Raw genomic sequence first — 17,116 nt, forward strand, 5'->3', positions numbered from 1 at the left:
ACCCACAGGCATCTTGTACCTGGACACCCTTGCATCCCAGGATCATGTGCCCACTTCTTCCAGCCTTGCCCAGGCCACCCCGGGCCTTTGCACCTGTCGTGCCACCAGCCCTTCTGTCTGCCCTCCTTGCTTCAGCATGCCTTGGCTCTCATGTCTTCTCACTGAGGCCTGTCCCCCTCCTGTTTCTCTTCCTGGAGACAGAAGGTCAGGTGCCATGCGGCTGACATGATTTATGGTGCACACGTGTTCCTGTCCATGCAGGAACCTTTGTGTGGAGGACCGTGGCCTGTGCTGTTCACTCAGATATTTGCTGAAGGCCGTGTAAATGTCGGGGCAGAGGAGAGCTCTGAGACAGAATGGTTGGAAGAGCATGCAGGAGCACAGGACTTGTTCCAGCCAGGAGGATGCACTTCTGCTCTGTGCGTTGGGGGCCTTGGGGTGTGCTTTGCAACTTCTGAGTCAAGGCCACTGTTTGTTTCTTGGTAGGGAGCAGCTTTTGAAAGATTCCAAAGGGTGAAATTGGTCCGCATTTTTCTTCAAATAAAAAGAAACACAGGGTTCAATCCAGTTGGACCAATTCCTGTAACTGTTAATTGCCTTAAAATTAAAAGTTTCGAAAGTTTCTCAACCCACTCAAAATAAGTTCTTGACTTCACAGGTGCTAGTTTCTGTGAATCATCCCTAGTCCTTGCTTGGTTGAGAAGCTGATACAAGCAAACCCCCCGTGATCTGAAACTTGACGACAGTGTCCAGGTTTGATGTGGGTTTGTGGTTTAAAGAGCCAGTTTTTCAAAGTACTTTAGTACTTTTTTCAGTTTTCACAAAGAAACTGCCAGGGGCCAGTGTCTCTGGATGAAATATGTTCATGTCCTTTTTCTCTGCTTGGTGAGCAGAAATAAAGGGTGCAGCGACACCATGCCAGCCCTAGGGACTGCCACAGGAACCAGTGGGCGGAACCTGGACCACAGCAAGGGCCAGTCCAGCCAGTCCTCAACAGAAAGGTCTGTGTGACCTTGTGAAGGAGATTCCATCATGTGATCACAGGGGACAGAAAAGGGCTGCAGGAGAATGTAGTACACCCTTTGAATAGAGCTATGCTCCAGGCACAGGCTGGCCGGGATCCTGCACATGGTGGACTCTGCTCTCAGCTACGCTTCTTCCTCGGAGATGCCCACCTGGCGAGTCTGTGATGAGCAGGAGCAGGGAGGCCCTTTCTCTCCTGCTGGGTTAGGACAGCTCTGAGCCATGGTTACACAACCAAGCAGCGATGTTTCTAGGATCTACTCCATCTCATTGAAATTCAGGAGGCAGTGCTCCTTCCCTTGGCTCAAGTGCAGTTTTGCTGGGCTTTTGTTCCATGTGTGAATAGTTCTTGCTGGAAGCCCCTCACCCCAAGACAAGTTCTCCCAACGGCCGGACAGCAGCGGAGGTAAGCACACAGACGTAAGCTGCAGAACAAGTGAGTCTTGGGCTGTCTCCTGGGCAGTCACCACCTTGAGCCTAGTAGCAGTGAGACCCCAGGGCAGCGTGAGGTGTGTAGGAAGTTGCTCACTGAGTGGAAGTGGGGTGTGTTTGAGGACCCAGGTTGCCAAAGCAAGTGAAGCCTCAGGTCTTACCCCGAATCCATGTTGCCTAGGTCTGTCTTACTGGGAAAGTGATTTGTTCACTTATAGAAATAAGTATTTATTTTTTAAATTCATAGCATTTCCGTGTGCACAATATTTCTTTGTTAAGAAAAATTATTTCTTGAAAACAGCTTATTGCAATTGAAGCTTTCTCAGGGGTCAAAGTTGATAATTTTGTTACAAACCAGTGAACGCTGGCCTGTAACTGTGAGTCTCAGCACGGCCGCATGTCACCACTCGCAGCATGCCTGTCCCCAGTGCCATGACACGGGAGGGGCAGTTCAGGGAGGAGCTGGGCTACGACCGAATGCCCACACTGGAGCGGGGACGGCAGGACCCAGGCCGGCAGGACCAGGGCAGCTACACCCCGGACGCAAAGCCTGGCGACCTTCAGCTGTCTAAGAGGCTGCCCTCGTGCTTCAGCTACAAGACCTGGGTCTTCTCCGTGTTGATGGGGGTGAGTAGCCTGACAACGGCCCTGGGGTGAGGTCCACAAGCATATCCCTTCAGTGAAGACAGTGGCCCGAGGCCCCCGGCGGAGGTGTTGCTTGTTCCCAGGCTAGAGACGGGCAGGAGTAGCCACCAGGTGAATGCTGGAGAGCCTCTTGGAGACTGATGAGTTTATCATGCTTGTGTCCTCTGAATTGTTTTTTTCAATTAGCACCTACCACACAGGTCTACGGCTATCCCACCAGGAGACTGTACTGAGCCCACGGTCAACACTAGCTCAAGGTGGCCTTCTTACTCCTGTGGGTCCCTGAGGCCGGGGCTGCAAGGGTGGGAGGGGGGTCTCAGGTCTGAGCTGGCCCCAGGCAGGGCTGCATCAAATGTTGGAGTGTCTTTCCTGGGATGTTCCTACATAGATGGCAGACAACTGGAGACCTGAAGGAGTGGTGTGGTCCTCATAGCTGAGGGACAGGCCCCTGGACACACCATTCCACGGCAGGACCCAGTTCCCTGTGGCTCTGGACTGAGAATCAACATCTTGGCTGCAACCTCTCTCCTGCCCAGGCTCTTCTGGCCAACCTGCAGCAACCCCCATGGATGGCCACAACCACATCTGGCCCTCAGCAGCCTCTTCCAGGTTTAGCCCGGACCTTGGGCTGTAGAGTCTGACTCCAGCAGTCAGTTCTAGATGTTTGCTAGGGTTTACTTCTGCAGAGCGGTGGGGCAGGCACTGTGTCCAGGTTCTGAGTGGACCTGTGTCAGGTGGTCACACCAGGTGGAGCTAGGGCTTCCCTGGGGAGAGGTACCACTTCTTGCCTTTGATTTTGACACAGCCCCTGTCCTCTCCACTAAATAACAGCACAGGGGTCCCTGCTCTGGCCTTAGGCATAGGACTCGTTTGTCCCTGGAGAGGGCCCTGGTCAGACAGGGCCAGATGCAGGCTCTGAGATGCTGCAGTGTCAGGCCACTCACTCCTTGCATGTGTAATTTGCAGACAGAACCATGTTGTGAACTGAGTTTGTGTTGCTATTTTGCAGAGCTGCCTTCTTGTGACCTCGGGATTCTCCCTCTACCTGGGCAACGTGTTCCCCTCTGAGATGGATTACTTACGGTGTGCAGCGGGCTCTGTAAGCAGCCCTCCAGCCATGCCTGCCAGTGCCCTAGTCCCTGCCCTGACTTTGGGTCCCTGCCACTTGTTTCTCATTCAATGATCTCTTGTATGACTTTAATTTCAAATAGGGTTTACTACTTCTAAAGCTCCAGTTAAGTAGGTCTGAATCTCATTCCCGAGACTTGGTACAAGAAATAGCACTTTTGATTCCTACCTGCAGTTGCATAGGCTCCAGCTGACAGTGAGCTGCTGGGGGAATCTGTCTTTGGGGGACCAAAGCTTGGTGCCCTGTTTATGGAATTTCACTTAGTGCCCAGGCTGGCTGGGGAGTGACAGTGGTCCTCACAGGAGGGGAGGAGAGACAACCGCAGACCTCCAGGGCCTGTGGTTCCAGCCATCCCCTGTCTGGCCAGCTCAATCATAAAGCATACTGTCCACTGAGGTCTTGTATGTCAGTAGGGAAAGCCACCAAGGTCTGGGTTCTCCTTGGGGTTCCAGCTGGTGACAGGCCTGTACAGGCAGAAGGTCCTGGGAGTCTGTCCCTTTCCAGCCTCCAGCTAGTTCTCCTGCCCCACCCCATCAGTGGCCACATGCCCTAAAAGACAACACATGAGCTTCCTCACGCCCCACGCCCAGCATCTCCCTTGGGCTCTTAGGACAGACCTTCTTAGCAGAAGGTGACACCTTTCCCTCCTACTCTCTCTGGAACCACCTTCTTGGCCTCAGGTCCTCACCGTGGGAGCTGCCCTTGTCGGGGGCAGTGACCTCCACCTGAGACCCAGAGTGCTCCCGGTCGGCTCCACATTAGCAGTGTCCCTTCCCCCTCATAGTTGTCTGGGAGAGAGCTCTGCCTCTGGTGGCCTGTCTTGGCTACCAGAGCTTGGCCCCTAGGACACCAGCCAACCTGTCCCCCTGGATCCTCAGCTCAGGCCCCCCATGGGCTCCTCCTGCTCGCATCCCCACTGTCTGCAGACACATCCTCTCTGCTTCTCAGAGGCCCTATCCACAGCTCCCCCCAGGGTTTGGTCCCCTTATTAGCTGGCCCACTCCCAGCCTTGGGACCATAGTGGGGTCAGAGGGTGTGGCCTGGATGAGCACTCCTGGGCTGTGGGACCCTGGACACCAGAGAACTCTTGTGCCTCCTCCCCACCAAGGCTTTTTCCTTCTGTGTAGTTCTCCAGGTGAGAACATTCTGGTCTTGTGCAATGATACTAAATTATATTTGGGATCCAAGTGTGCCTGGCTAGAAACCCTTTTTCAGGATGAATTGTCTTGAAGTAACTGGGGCTGTCAGTGTCGAGGGTCTCCTGCATCAAGTGACTCCCAACACTTGTTTGCCAACATGGCTGGGATTATCCCATCAGGCATTGCTGTCACTGCAGGGCTGGGACTGAAGCCATGGCCAGCAGGGTGCTCACCAGCTCTGCTTTCTTTGCAGTGCATCCCCTCAGCCATTGTGAGCTTCGCTGTTTCAAGGAGAAATGTCAGTGCGGTAAGTCCTTCTGGGCGGCCTCCACAGGGCAGGGTGGTGGAGGGAGGTGGGTCAGCCACAGGGCTGCCCATAGGGCTGCCCAGGGATAGGTGGGGCCACCCCCAGTGCTTCCCCTCATGTGCTCAGGGTTCTAGCTGACGAGCTGCCTTGTCTTCCAGATTCCCAACTTTCAGATACTGTTTGTTTCCACATTTGCTGTCACCACCACGTGCTTGATATGGTTTGGGTGCAAACTGGTCCTGAATCCATCAGCAATCAACGTGAGTCACTGGAAGGGACCTGGGCCACACCTTCTGCTGACATCAGCTGCTGGGCTTCTGCCAGCACTGAGGGGGTGCAGTGGATGTCTGAGTGAGTGGGGATATGCCCTGATGTTTTCTAAGACTCCCAAATTGACAGTGTTGAGAACTGGATTCATGCTTTTGAGGAGAATTATCTCCACTGAACACTTAACTGATTTCAGTGAATTAATTTATTTATAAGCAATATTTTAACATCTCTTTTGCAACAACTCTTAAAAAATTAATAGTAACAGGGCTGTGGATGTGGCTCAGTGATAGAGTGCTCGCCCTGCATGAGCAGGCTCTGGGCTCCATACCTGGCAGGACAAAAACACGTTTTAATAACTGTGATGCTGTTGATTATAAGAAACAGTCAGTTTACATATTACTAAGGGAAGTGGAAGAACATTGTCACCTCATTTTGCCTCCAAATAAAAATATCACCAACTGGGTGCAGTGGCTCGTGCCTGTAATCCCAGGAGCTTGGGAGGCTTCGACAAGAGGAATGCAAATTCAAAGCCAGCCTCAGCAACTTAGTGAGGCTCTAAAAAAAAAAGACTGGAGATATGGCTCAGAGGTTGGGTGCCCCTGAGTTCAATCTCTGGTACCAAACAAAACAGAACAAAAACCTCAACAAAATTTGAAGTGTCTTAGCCTTGCAAGGTGAGAAACAGAAAGGACAGTGAAGGATGGGAAAGGGACTTCTACCTGCCACCTACAGAAAGAGCGATTCCTGCCAGTTTCACACAGGGACTCAGAGCATGTAGCAAACTTGCTGAACATGAAAACAGCATAAAAGTTTTTTAACTGTATCAACAACCTACATGCAGATATCATTCTGTAGAATTAAACATATCAAATTCCTGGGATAAATCCAACGAAATCTGAGATCTGTGAGACCCTACAGTGAAAAAATGATGGCACGCCCTTCCTTTTTTAGGAAAGCAGATATACATTCCAGGGAAGATGTGGGCTGTATCAAGGGAGATGTCTTTTGGGGTAAAGTAAGAAATATACATTCAAGGGAGAATGCAGGCCATCTCCAGAGGGAGAGACAGCAACCCCTGGATGTGTTAATGTGGAGGTACAGGGGCCACAAGGTGCACTAGAGGTGAAGCCAGGGCCAGGGTACACAATTCTAGGCCAGTTTTCTCTGCACTTGGTCATGGCCCCTGGGTAACTTTTGCAGGCAAGGGCAAGGATCAAGGGTAAGGGCCCCAGTGCGGGTTAAGGACAGGCTGGGTTGTTCACAATGCTTGTTTTGCATTGAAAAAATACATGGGTGTTTCCTGCATCCCAATAGCTCTGGGGGTACTTCTCTTTTGGGATGGGCTGTCTTTCCTTTTCTGTATCCCCAAATTCCTATCTCACCCTGACCCCCAGCCTTGTGATCCCTTATTCTTAAAGGGTCAAGATGTATCTTCTGTGGCTGCTTTGAGATGATAGGGGTGATGGCCCTGTCTAGCCAGGGATCTGAAGTCTCTGTCAGTGTGGTGCAATGGGGACAGAAGAGACTTGTCTCAGTTGCTGGGACGGATGGCATCTCATGTTGACATCATCTTAACCAAGAGGCTGTTGCAGTCTGAAAGATCCCAGGAGATGAAGAAACGCAGGATGCAGCCCGAGGCCTTGATAAAGGCAGCAGTAGACAAAGCAGACAAGGGAGCTCTACATGGCTTCTGGGTACCTGTGCACATTTTGGGACCTGGATTTGTCAATTGCAGTTCTGTTGGTCAGACAAATTGACTCAGGACAACATGACTTTTAGAAGAGTCTTTTCTGTTAGTTATTATCAGATACTCAGGCATACAAGTGTCGCGACCCCTCGCCGGCAAGGGAAAACACGACACAGGATTCTTCTTTCAGCAGTTTATTCAGGCCTTGATTCATGTATCATCTTCTAGCGACCGGTCGCCGAGCGCCCAAGCACAGCCTAATAAAGCCTCCAGCATACCAATCTTAAGCTGCCACGTGGACCTTTCCCATAGGGTGGTAAGGGATTGCGTGCCAATTCTCCATATTAGGAGTTGTTTATCACAGGCCACAGTGGAAGCCGGCGCCATCTTCTAATGGCGGCCACGGTCTAATTAGAACGGCTCACCACATACAAGGCTTCTTTCTTCAAGACATCCTGAACTATCGGAGGGCAAGGCCATGCAGGAGACTCATACATGTTGGCATGGGGGGGGATACCTCTTGGAATCTTCCAGAATGCATGGAATTCCTGCAGCTCTGCACAGGAACTCGGGCTGGTAAAGGAAGCCCCTTGAAGAACAGATTGGGGCACACCCCCAGGCTTATTAAAAAGCTGTCCTTGCCAGGGTGGTCTTGGCAAAGGCAGGGGAACCAACCCTGACTGGGTCAGCCTGGGCCTCCTCACATGTATGGATGGCAGTCTGTGATCTGGAACGCAACAAGTGCCTGGTCACCTGGGGTGGACCACCTCCCACCTGCCATGGAGATCCAGACCTGAGACTCTGAAGCATGCTGTGAGGGAGAGGGTGATGGATGGGGAAGCTGCCCAGTACACATGGAGTGCCCCTTCAGTTCCCCAGGGAGACCAGTGCCCCAGGAGGAAGCCACAGCCTTCGAGGGCTGGGCTCAGCTTGCCTGGCAGCAGGCAGAAGAGGCGCGCAGCAGGGAGAAGAGGCGTACTACAGCCAGCGAGAGCCATCTACATGCTCAGCGCACACCCAGGGAAACTCTGATGCCCAGTGCCAGCCCTTTGAAAAACTGTTAAGGATTTGGTGGACATTCTAAGATATATGCTGTGCCACCCCAGGTGCAAGCCCTGGAGAACTGCTTCACACCTGTGACCAGGCAGTACACATGTGAAGGTCACAGCAGTGACACTTGCCATCAAAAACTCCTTGTCTAAACAGATGTCCGTAACCTAGAACAGTGCCCGTGCACGCAGGTGAACTACAGAGTGGGAGACAAGACGGATGACCACGTGGTGAAAGGGGGGTGAACTGCATCCCCTGGTGGCCATGGATCTCCTGGGCCTCGTACCTGCAGAATCCCAGCACCACCCGAGCTCCGACCACAGAGCTATGACAGGACTGAGCAGTGGGGACCCAGGAAGGAAGCCCTGGAGCTGCTTGTGCTTGTGCTCAAGGACACAGGCAGGAGCCATGGGGCAGGACACCACACAGTGGGAAAGAGCCAGACAGGCTGGAGGCTGGATCCACGCTCTGTGTGCCATGAGTGTCCTGTTAGCCGTCACCAGGTCCTCTGGGCTCTCGGAGGTGTACACTGCTGGCCGCTGGTGGCACAGCGCACCCGTTCCTGATCCTTCCACCTGCCTATCTTGTCATAGGTCTCTGCAGCCTGTCACTCTCCCCAGAGTTCCAAACCACCACGTTCCCTGTTGGTGGCATGTCAACGCCTTGCGCCTGCACACTCTGCATTCTAGCCCCCGAGGCCAGGCTGCTCTGGGCCACAGGAGTGAGGCTGCTGGCTGTGGGTCATGCCTGTGCGCTGTCAGGCTCAGAGTGCCGCCTGCTGCAAGTCCTCCCCACCAGCCTGAGCATCCCGCAGCTTCGCCTGCCCGGGGTCATCAACTCACACTGTTCCCAGTCAGAGGACAGCGGAGATACGGACTTCTTGTTTTCACGTGGCCTTCAGAGCTGCAGTTCTGAGTGTCATGTATTCTAGTCATAATCTAATGATATTATAAATCAATAAGTGGGTGCTACTTAAAGATAGCCCCACATTCCTGTTTTTTAGGGTCTGGCAAGAAGCAGAAGGGACAGTCAAAAAGGGAGTATACAGTTAGGGAGGGGATCATTCCCACAGTCTGCACAGGGTGGGTGGGGGGCAGCAGGTGGCTGAAGGGGCAGGGGATGCTCAGAGAGCCCCCAGCAGAGCAGTGTAGCAGAGCCTGCCTGAACTTCCAGACTAGTCCAGGTCACAGTCTGGAACACAGGCCGCTCCAGTGGTTTCCTTCCAGCTCATCAGGACAGTACGGTGGGTGAAAGGGTGCTGAATAGAAGGAAAAGAATAACATGGAGCAAACAAGTGAACAGAGCTCAGCACACCCAAAAGCTGGGTCTCTGAAAAGACTGGCATGATAGTTGCCATGAAGATACAAATTAAACTGTGGAACAAGATGAAGGGCTGGGTTGTGGCTCAGTGGCAGAGCACTTACTCAGCATGCACGAGCCCCTGGGTTTCACTCCTAGGATGGAAGAAAAACAAGAATTCTGAAAAGTTGTGAAACACAAAACCAACTTATAAAAATCCAGTGTAAGTTGCTGAGAGTGACAGTCCACACCTGTAATCCCAGCAATTTGGGGGCTGACACTGGAGGATCACAAGTTCAAGGCCATCTGGGTGTTAAGACAAGATTGCAATAAATCACCGTGTCAATCTTAAAGCAGGAGACGGAAACTTTATTCACCAGTTGGAGGTCCGGGTCCACCAGCTGGTGGTCCAAGAAGGTAGGCTGCAAGTCTACATGACTGTTGCTATGATTCAAAACCCATAAACAAATGTCATGAGATCTAAAATCAAGCAGAAAAGAGAGTGGGCCAAAACATCTCTAGTTGTGTACAAGTCAAAGAATGGTTTCTAACATCTAGACACTCAATCTCTGACAAGGTACATTATCCAAGAAAAATGGGAACCAAAGAGAGAACAATTTTACATTGTATAAGAATTGCCATGTTGTGTTGCCAAACATGCTATGCTAAGCAACTGTTGATGGGTACAGAGGTGGGGCTTTCCCTGGGGGAAGCATTTCTTACAGGACGTGGAGTTTCAGGGCAAAATGGAGTCTGTTTGGTCATTGCCCATATAGCCTGGCCCATAACATGGGCAACTCAGCAAGACCCTCTCTCAAAATTAAAATAAATAAATAAATAAATATGTAAAATATTTAAAAGGGACATATAGGAAGTCTGTAGTATTATTACAATTTTTTTTAGTTCAAAATAAAACTTTCTTTAAAAATTCAATAAGCGTCTCTCTGTACTAGCAGTAGTCTATCTGAAAATACAACTTAAAAAAAAAACAAGACTCCAGGGTTGGGCTGTAGCTCAGCGGTAGAGGGCTAGCCTAGCACGTGCAAAGCCCTGGGTTCAATCCTCAGCACCAAATAAAATAAATAAATAAAGGTATTGTGTCCAACTTAAAAAACAAAAACAAAAAACATGACTCCATTCTTGTCAACAACAAAGTCCATAAACTATCTAGGACCCAATAAAACAGATGCATGGGTCTGTTTTTTTTATGTGGTGCTGAGGATCGAACCCAGGCCTTGCACCTGCTACGTGAGCGCTCTACAGCTGAGCCACAATCCCAGTCCCTATTTTTAAATATCAGCTGCTTATTTTTGCATGACATTATTGTATTATGACCAGAACACATGATCTAGAGTGCATTGGTTCTTTGAAATTTACCAGGCCTGTTTATGGACTAATAGATGCTCAGTTCTGTTAGTACTATACAACTACTATAAAGAATGGAAATTCTGCCTTATTTGGCATGCAGAGTTTTGTAGATGAGCTTATTAGTTGCATTTGTTTTAAAATCCAGGCTTTTTACTGTTCAGATATGGTGAGGTCAGCAGAGTAGGAGATGCCGGCTATTGAAAGACCTTCTAACAGTCTAACAGACCCCAGAGGAGGGGCACGCAGGGCCACTCAGGGGAGCATCAGGGTTGGTACAGGCAGAGGAAGCATCCTCACTGTGACTCGTGGCTCAGCCACAGGGGCAGGAGGGAGGAGCATGGATCTACTAGTGGTGGTGCGGAGCCAGGAAGGAGCAGGCGTGGCACGTAGGGGGCTTAGGATCAGCCAGTCTGAATACCTTCAGCAGGTACTGGACACAGAGCTGTCCCTGGCTGCCTTGGGGTGACTGGGCAGGTGGGTGGTGGCCCCACATGGGCAAGCAGATAGAAGGGCACAGGTTGGGTGCTTTGAACATGATGTCGTTGGCCAATCCCAGAATTAGCCAGCCCTAGGAGGGGCAGCCTGTCCAGGGCAGCCCAGCCCCAGATGGAAGAGCATCAAAGGAGACATGGTTAATGCAGCAACTTTCTTGTGATTGTGAGAGTTCTTATGCTTTTGTCTTTTTCCTCTGTCAGTTTCTGAGGAAAGCATGTCAAATTGTTCACCTATCACCATTGTTTCACCTATTTCTTCCTGTGGTTCTGTTATTAATTACTTTGTGTATTTTGAGATGCTATTGTTAATTTCATGTGGTTCCACATGTATTTTTGCAGTATGTAGGGGCTGAAGCCAGGGGTGCTCTACCACTAAGCCACACCCCCATGCTTTTTATCTTATTTTGAGACAGAGTCTTGCTAAGTTGCTGAGGCTGGCCTAGTACTTGCAATCCTCCTGCCTCAGCCTCCCGAGTAGCTGAGATTACAGTTGTGTACCACTGTATCCAGCACATTCTTTCTTTTATAAATTTATTTTTTAGTTATCAGTTAAATTGTCTTGTTATCGTGTTTATGTATTTGTGGGGCTGGGATCAAATCCAGAACATTGCAGTTGCCAGGCAAGGCTCTAGACTCCATGGCTCAGCCACAGGGGAGGGAGGGAGGAGCGCAGATGTGCCAGTGGTGGTGTGGAGCCAGGCTCTGGTCCAGTCCCTGCTTGGAGATGGGCAGGCCAGGCCTCCAGCTTTAGTGATGCCCTGGTTTTGAGGCTGAGCGATCCTGTGAGCCAGTGGAGAATGGAGGAGTGCACAGCATACTTTTTGAGGGCTGGCAAACAGGAGGAAGCACATACCATCTTTTATTGGTGGACAGGCTGTTGGTTCAGTTCTCAGAGTGCATCTGCCTTTCTCAGGGGCTCTGACTGGCTTGGTTCTGAGAATATTAACAAGTGTGCAAATTCTGGAAACTGCCAGTGCAGTCAGGACCCAGAATAATTCTGTTTCCCTTCAGACCCCTGTGTTTGCAGTTTTTGGCAGTCACGCTGGGGGCTGCTGTAAACCGAGTGTCAGCCTGTTGTATAAGTGAGAGGGTTAGCTCAGGGAACGGCAGATGCCACCCAACAACCTGATCCATCCACAGCCTGTTCTTGCATAGCCCTTGATGAGAGTGGGGAAATAAACAAAAATCCCAAAGGCCCGCGTGGGACCGAGGCAGTGTAAGGTGCAGGGCCCATCCAGGGCTGGGCGCTGGCCCGCAGCCTGGCCTGCTGTGCCACCATGAGAGGCTAACAGGGCAGCTGAGGCTCCTGCTTCCCTTGCAGATAAACTTCAACCTCATTCTGCTCCTCCTGCTGGAGCTTCTCATGGCAGCCACAGTGATCATCTCTGCACGGTCCAGTGAGGAGCCCTGTAGGAGGAAGAAGGTGGGTGGCCTCCACAATGGCATCATGACCCTGAGGTGTCCTGGCTGCCCCAGTGTCCCCATAGGCAACTCAGGCCACAAGGAGGCAGGTGTGGGGTGGTGCCCCTGGCTGTTACCTAGGAAGGCATCTCTGCCCCCAAGTCTGCCCACAGTGCCTGGGGCCCGTGGTGCCTGGGGCCCGTGGTGCCTGGGACCCACAGTGGTGGCAATTCAGCATGCCCCTTAAGTCTGTTGGGCCACACCAGCCAGTGGCCCCTTCGTACCATGGTCAGCACTGCTGAACCCCGAGCCCATGCACTGTGGCTGATGAGCCTCGCTTCCTTGAAGGGCTCCATCTCCGACAGCAGCAACACTCTGGAGGAAGTGCCGTTTCCTGCTCGGGTCCTGAAATCCTATTCGGTAAGAAAAACTTCCCTTTTAATTTCCTCTCACTGGTGGGGTGTGTGAGGCTGGGTCAGATCCTCGTCCTCATGTTTAAAGATGTCCAGGACTTGGCCAGGGCGTGCGCGTGAGTCCTGCCCTCGTCTGAAGCCACTGCAGCCGTCCATCACTGGGGCCAGCAGCGCCTTGCTCAGAGAAGCTGGTCTTCCTGAGCTGCTGGGGTCTCAGCTGAAGAAGGAGGGGCCTGGCTTGCACTGTGCCCTGGAACCTCCAGCTCTGGAGGCCCTTTCCATTTCCTATTTGTTCAGGATCGCTTGTTCTCCTGGGGAAGTTCAGACAGAAACCTCCAGTAGAGTGTGGGTACTGACTTCTTGTAATTCTGTCGCTTTCTAGCCTGGATCTGGGAGCCCGTGTTCTCAGTTACAGACAAGCAGCTCTTCCTTGAGCATTGTGTAGCGACATTCTCTGTGTCGGATAGGGCCGGCCACGGACTCTTCCCACTGCGTGAGCACATCACTGTCCTCTGCTGGCCTCCGCCGAAGGCATCTTTACCCTTCTTATTTCCAGCTTATCTTGTTCTGGTGATTTTGGGTATGTTTCTTACAATGGTGCAAGGCTCTATTTTAGTTTTTCTGTCTAATCTGCCTGGCTTTTGAGTTTAGCCCATTTCCTCTGAGAGTGGTTTCTAACATAATTTTATCTATTTTACCCTTTTTATTCCTCCCTACTTCTGGATTTTTCTCCTCTGCCTTTACCTCCAGCCGAGGCTTCTCCTGTCCTCTTCATGGTGGTTTTGGACTAGAAGTTGCACATTTCTCAGCTGGAGACCTCCTCCTGTTCAGTCTGCCTCCTGTAGACAGTGTGCATCTCTCCCCTTGGCCTGGTTGGGGAGGGGAGGGCGCCAGGTGCCTTCCTGCCTCCGCGATGTGGCTCCTGACTTGCTCCTGGGCTTCCCAGGCCTCTGTGTCCACCTCTGCCAAGCTTCTGTCCTCCTCCTGCCCCACTTTGCTCCTGTTTAGTGCATCTTCCTCAGACACCTTGGGAGGGGTGTCTCTTTTGGTCAGCTTCCACTTTTGCAGGTCACCTCATTCATGGAGACTGTTTTGCCCAGTAGAGTGTTAGTTCCAGGCCAACGGTGTCCCTGCGGGTTTGTGGTGGGCCATCGCCACTGCCCTCTGCAGGTGTCCTCTCTTTGGGGAGCTTTCTGTCCTGTGTTGTGACTGCTCTGAACGGAGCAGTTTTCTTTGTCCATGTGGGGTCTGGTGGGGTCTGAATGCAAGGAGGATGGCCGGCCGGTCTTGTCCCCAGCACAAGCCCTGTGACAGTGTGTCCTCTGGCACTCCTGCTGGCCACATCCACATCCAGCTTTCCCGTGGCCTCCGTGAGCTTCACCCAAGGCCAGCTGGGTCCCCTGCATCAGCTTCTAGGGGCTCAGCCTGTTCAGCCTGAGAGCAGGCCGCCCACTGACCCCATGGCCTACCCTGGGAGCCGAAATCTACACAGTGCCTTCTCTCCCTCATGGTGGGTGCAGACCCTCAGAGTGGTGGCCCTGTGAGGTGATGCTGTCCCACTGTCCCCTCCCAGGTGGTCGAGGTCATCGCTGGTGTCTCTGCTGTCCTCGGTGGGGTCATTGCTATGAACGTGGATGAAGCGGTCTCAGGCCCACACCTCTCAGTGACATTCTTCTGGATCTTAGTGGCTGTGAGTACTTCCTGGCTGGCCACCCTGTCCATGCACAGCTGCTCTGGCCACACAGTCTTGGCCACAGCTCTGGGCTCCTCGTCTTGAACCAAGGTGGCTGGTCTTGAGCTCTGTCTTATGGCATTCTGACAGGAAAGCACCTGGAGAGAGTCCTGCTGGCCCCTGACCCAGAACACTTGGAAACAAGGCTGGACGATCAGCGTGTGATTTTATATTCGTTGCTAATATTTTATATCACTCCTGTGTTTCCTAAGACAGCCAGTTACTTGTATTATCCCATGCAACTTGTAGCATGTGTTTTATAAAATGTGATACTTCTGCTGTAATTCATACTAAATGCTGATACAGCAGATGCTTAGCAGGACACCTGGCACGAAGGAAGTGTGGACGCATGGCCTCTGTTCTGAACTTGGTCCTCAGGTCACTGTGCGGGTCTTTTCAGTTGCCATGTGATCTCACGCTGTTCAGGGCTAAGCCCAAACCTGCACAGTGTGTACCAGTCGGCCATCCTGGCCCCCCTGGGGACCGTCACACCACAGTGTCCCTTCACACCCAGAGCTGCTATCCCTCTGTACTTTGTGCAGAAGACCTGGGCCCCAGGCGTCATTTTGCACCTGCCACCTGTGTGCCCAGCCGCCAGCCACAGCTTGTCCACGCTGGGTGCCTGGCCTTGCGGACGTTTCAGTTTTGCCCTACCGTCTCATAGAAAGGAACAGGACATGGCCAGCACCTGTGTCCTGTCCACATCTCCTCAGAGCAGCAGCGGTCCTTCCTGAGGTGCCCCGCAGGCTTGGCTGCAGTCGACCCCCCACTGTAGGGAAACTGGCCCTGGTGGAGTCTGACGTGCTGGGTGGTGCATGGGGCCGCAGCTTGCTTCCCCCTGGGGGCCCGTGACTCCCTAGACCTCTCTGCCCGGGGGCTCCTGGAACAGTGCAGGAATGGGGGTGGGGTGAGCCACTCAGCTGGCAGGTCCAGTGGAGGAGAACTCCCCAGGGTGCAGCCTGAGCACACAGTCCCCAGAAGGAGCAGGGGACATGTCTGATATCTGTGTCTGCAACAGAGCTGAGTGGGGGTTAGACCCTGTGCCCCTGAGTGCAGAGACCAAGTTCACAATGGAAGGTGCTCTTCCTTGTCCCCTGGCCATTCCTAAATGCACCCACAGTGCCCTCCCTCCTCCTGCAGGGAACAAGCAGCTATGGGGTAAGGAGACCCCAGGAAGAGGGTGGGGCACTTCAGGTGGGACACCTTCTCAGGTAGGAAGCTACCTGGCTCAGCTTGCCTGCATCCCTGCCAGGGGTGGCCAGAGAGGTCAAGGGCATAGATCACTGGACGCCAGGCAGGGTCCAGGGCCTGGAGTTAGGCTGAAGGCTGGGTCCTCCCCATTCTCCCCATGGTGGGTGGCCACCCCAGCTGCTTTCTAACTGGCTGTGCCCCATCTTTTATTCCCTCCTCAGTACTTGCCCTGCTGTAGCCAGAGGCCCTTTGGGAAATGTGTGGATGCTTCTGCCTCCTGGCTGAGGCCAAGCCCACCTCTGCAGCCACATCTGGTCCAACCCCGGGGACTTTGCACATGCAGTTTCTTCACCTCCCTCATCAACTCTCTCTGCGTTTACTTACCTTCTCCTCAGGGCCCTGACAAAAGGGTCATTCCTGTTTGAGAGGAGTCAGTTGTCACTGGCCAACACCACTGCCCCAAGGTGTGGATAGGAACTTTGGAGCTGGGAAACTGCCTGGGTCACTAGCTCACCAGGCCATGTCAGGCACTCGGAGGCCTAGGGGTGATGGCCCAGGAGGATGACCAGAGGGCACACCCAGGTGGGTAGCCACCCACCACCTTCCCTCTGCCTGCTCTGGCCTTGGAACTAGATCAAGCTCCTTGAGGTAGATGGGAAGAGGCACTTCTTGGTTCAAAGGGGAAGAGCCAGCAGATGCCTGACCCTGTGGGCTACGTGGACGCCTGGGAGCTGCAGCCCCTTTCTAGTCCTGAAGCACCTGGACACCCAGGGAGAACCTGAGCAGCAGGGGTGTGCAGCCCTCAGGGGTGCCAGAGCCGAGAGTTGGCCCACAGACAGAGACAGGTGCAGAGTGTGATGGGGACCGGACCCTGGATCTGGAAGCAGAGGGTCTGCAGGATGGAAGCCGGGACTGCACCACACCTGCTGTGTGAGGACCACGCCCAGTGTGTGGACACAAGTGACCAGGTGCTCAGCTGAGGGCACAGAAGGCACCAGCAAGGTGACTCTGGGGAGTCACACCATTCTTGTAGATTTTCTAGGGGCTTAAAATTTTTAATGAATGCTCAAGGAACAAGGAGCCCACCAAGCCAGTGAGAGACCACCTGCCTCCAGGCCCCCAGGGAACAGCCCAGGCCAGCCATCAGCCCCAAAGGGCCCCACCTCCTCGGCCCTGGCTGGAAGCAGGAACTCTGCTCAGTGTGGCGGAGCAGAGCACAACACTCCATCTTACTGCAGCGGCTCTGAGATCTTTCTTTGTTCACAAAACCCAGCTGAGTGTGGTAATCCTGTAATTCCAGTTCAAAGCCAGCCTGGGTGGCTTAGGGAGGCCCTCAGCAACTTAGACCCTGTCTCAAAATTTAAGAAAAAAATCTGTTATTGTTTTTTTCTTCTAGTGTTTTCCAAGCGCCATTGCCAGTCATGTGACGGCGGAATGTCCCAGCAAGTGCCTGGTGGGTGAAGGTCTGCCCGCCCCTCCCCCGTGCCAGAGACAAGGCTCTGGCCCACACTGGCAGCTGCAGGGCTGGGTGGGGGG

General features: G+C 52.7%; 1 protein-coding gene across 2 annotated transcripts in view; it reads left to right on the forward strand.

Annotated features, from left to right (window-relative positions):
* Positions 1-1,007: 1,007 nt before the first annotated feature.
* Mlc1 (modulator of VRAC current 1) overlaps positions 1,008-17,116 on the forward strand; it is a 23,680-nt gene continuing 7,571 nt past the window's right edge. The window contains exons 1-9 of one of the 2 annotated variants that reach the window (XM_048803203.1): positions 1,008-1,429; positions 1,814-2,082; positions 3,110-3,199; positions 4,622-4,675; positions 4,834-4,935; positions 12,165-12,266; positions 12,593-12,664; positions 14,231-14,347; positions 16,977-17,033. In XM_048803203.1, the coding sequence (XP_048659160.1) occupies positions 1,870-2,082; positions 3,110-3,199; positions 4,622-4,675; positions 4,834-4,935; positions 12,165-12,266; positions 12,593-12,664; positions 14,231-14,347; positions 16,977-17,033 (807 nt within the window). In that variant the 5' untranslated portion in view covers positions 1,008-1,429; positions 1,814-1,869. The remainder of the gene's footprint in view (positions 1,430-1,813; positions 2,083-3,109; positions 3,200-4,621; positions 4,676-4,833; positions 4,936-12,164; positions 12,267-12,592; positions 12,665-14,230; positions 14,348-16,976; positions 17,034-17,116) is intronic. The other variant, XM_048803202.1, reaches the window with a different exon arrangement.

The sequence above is a fragment of the Marmota marmota genome, unplaced genomic scaffold (assembly GCF_001458135.2).
Source record: "Marmota marmota marmota unplaced genomic scaffold, marMar, whole genome shotgun sequence".
NCBI classification, from domain to species: Eukaryota; Metazoa; Chordata; class Mammalia; order Rodentia; family Sciuridae; genus Marmota; species Marmota marmota.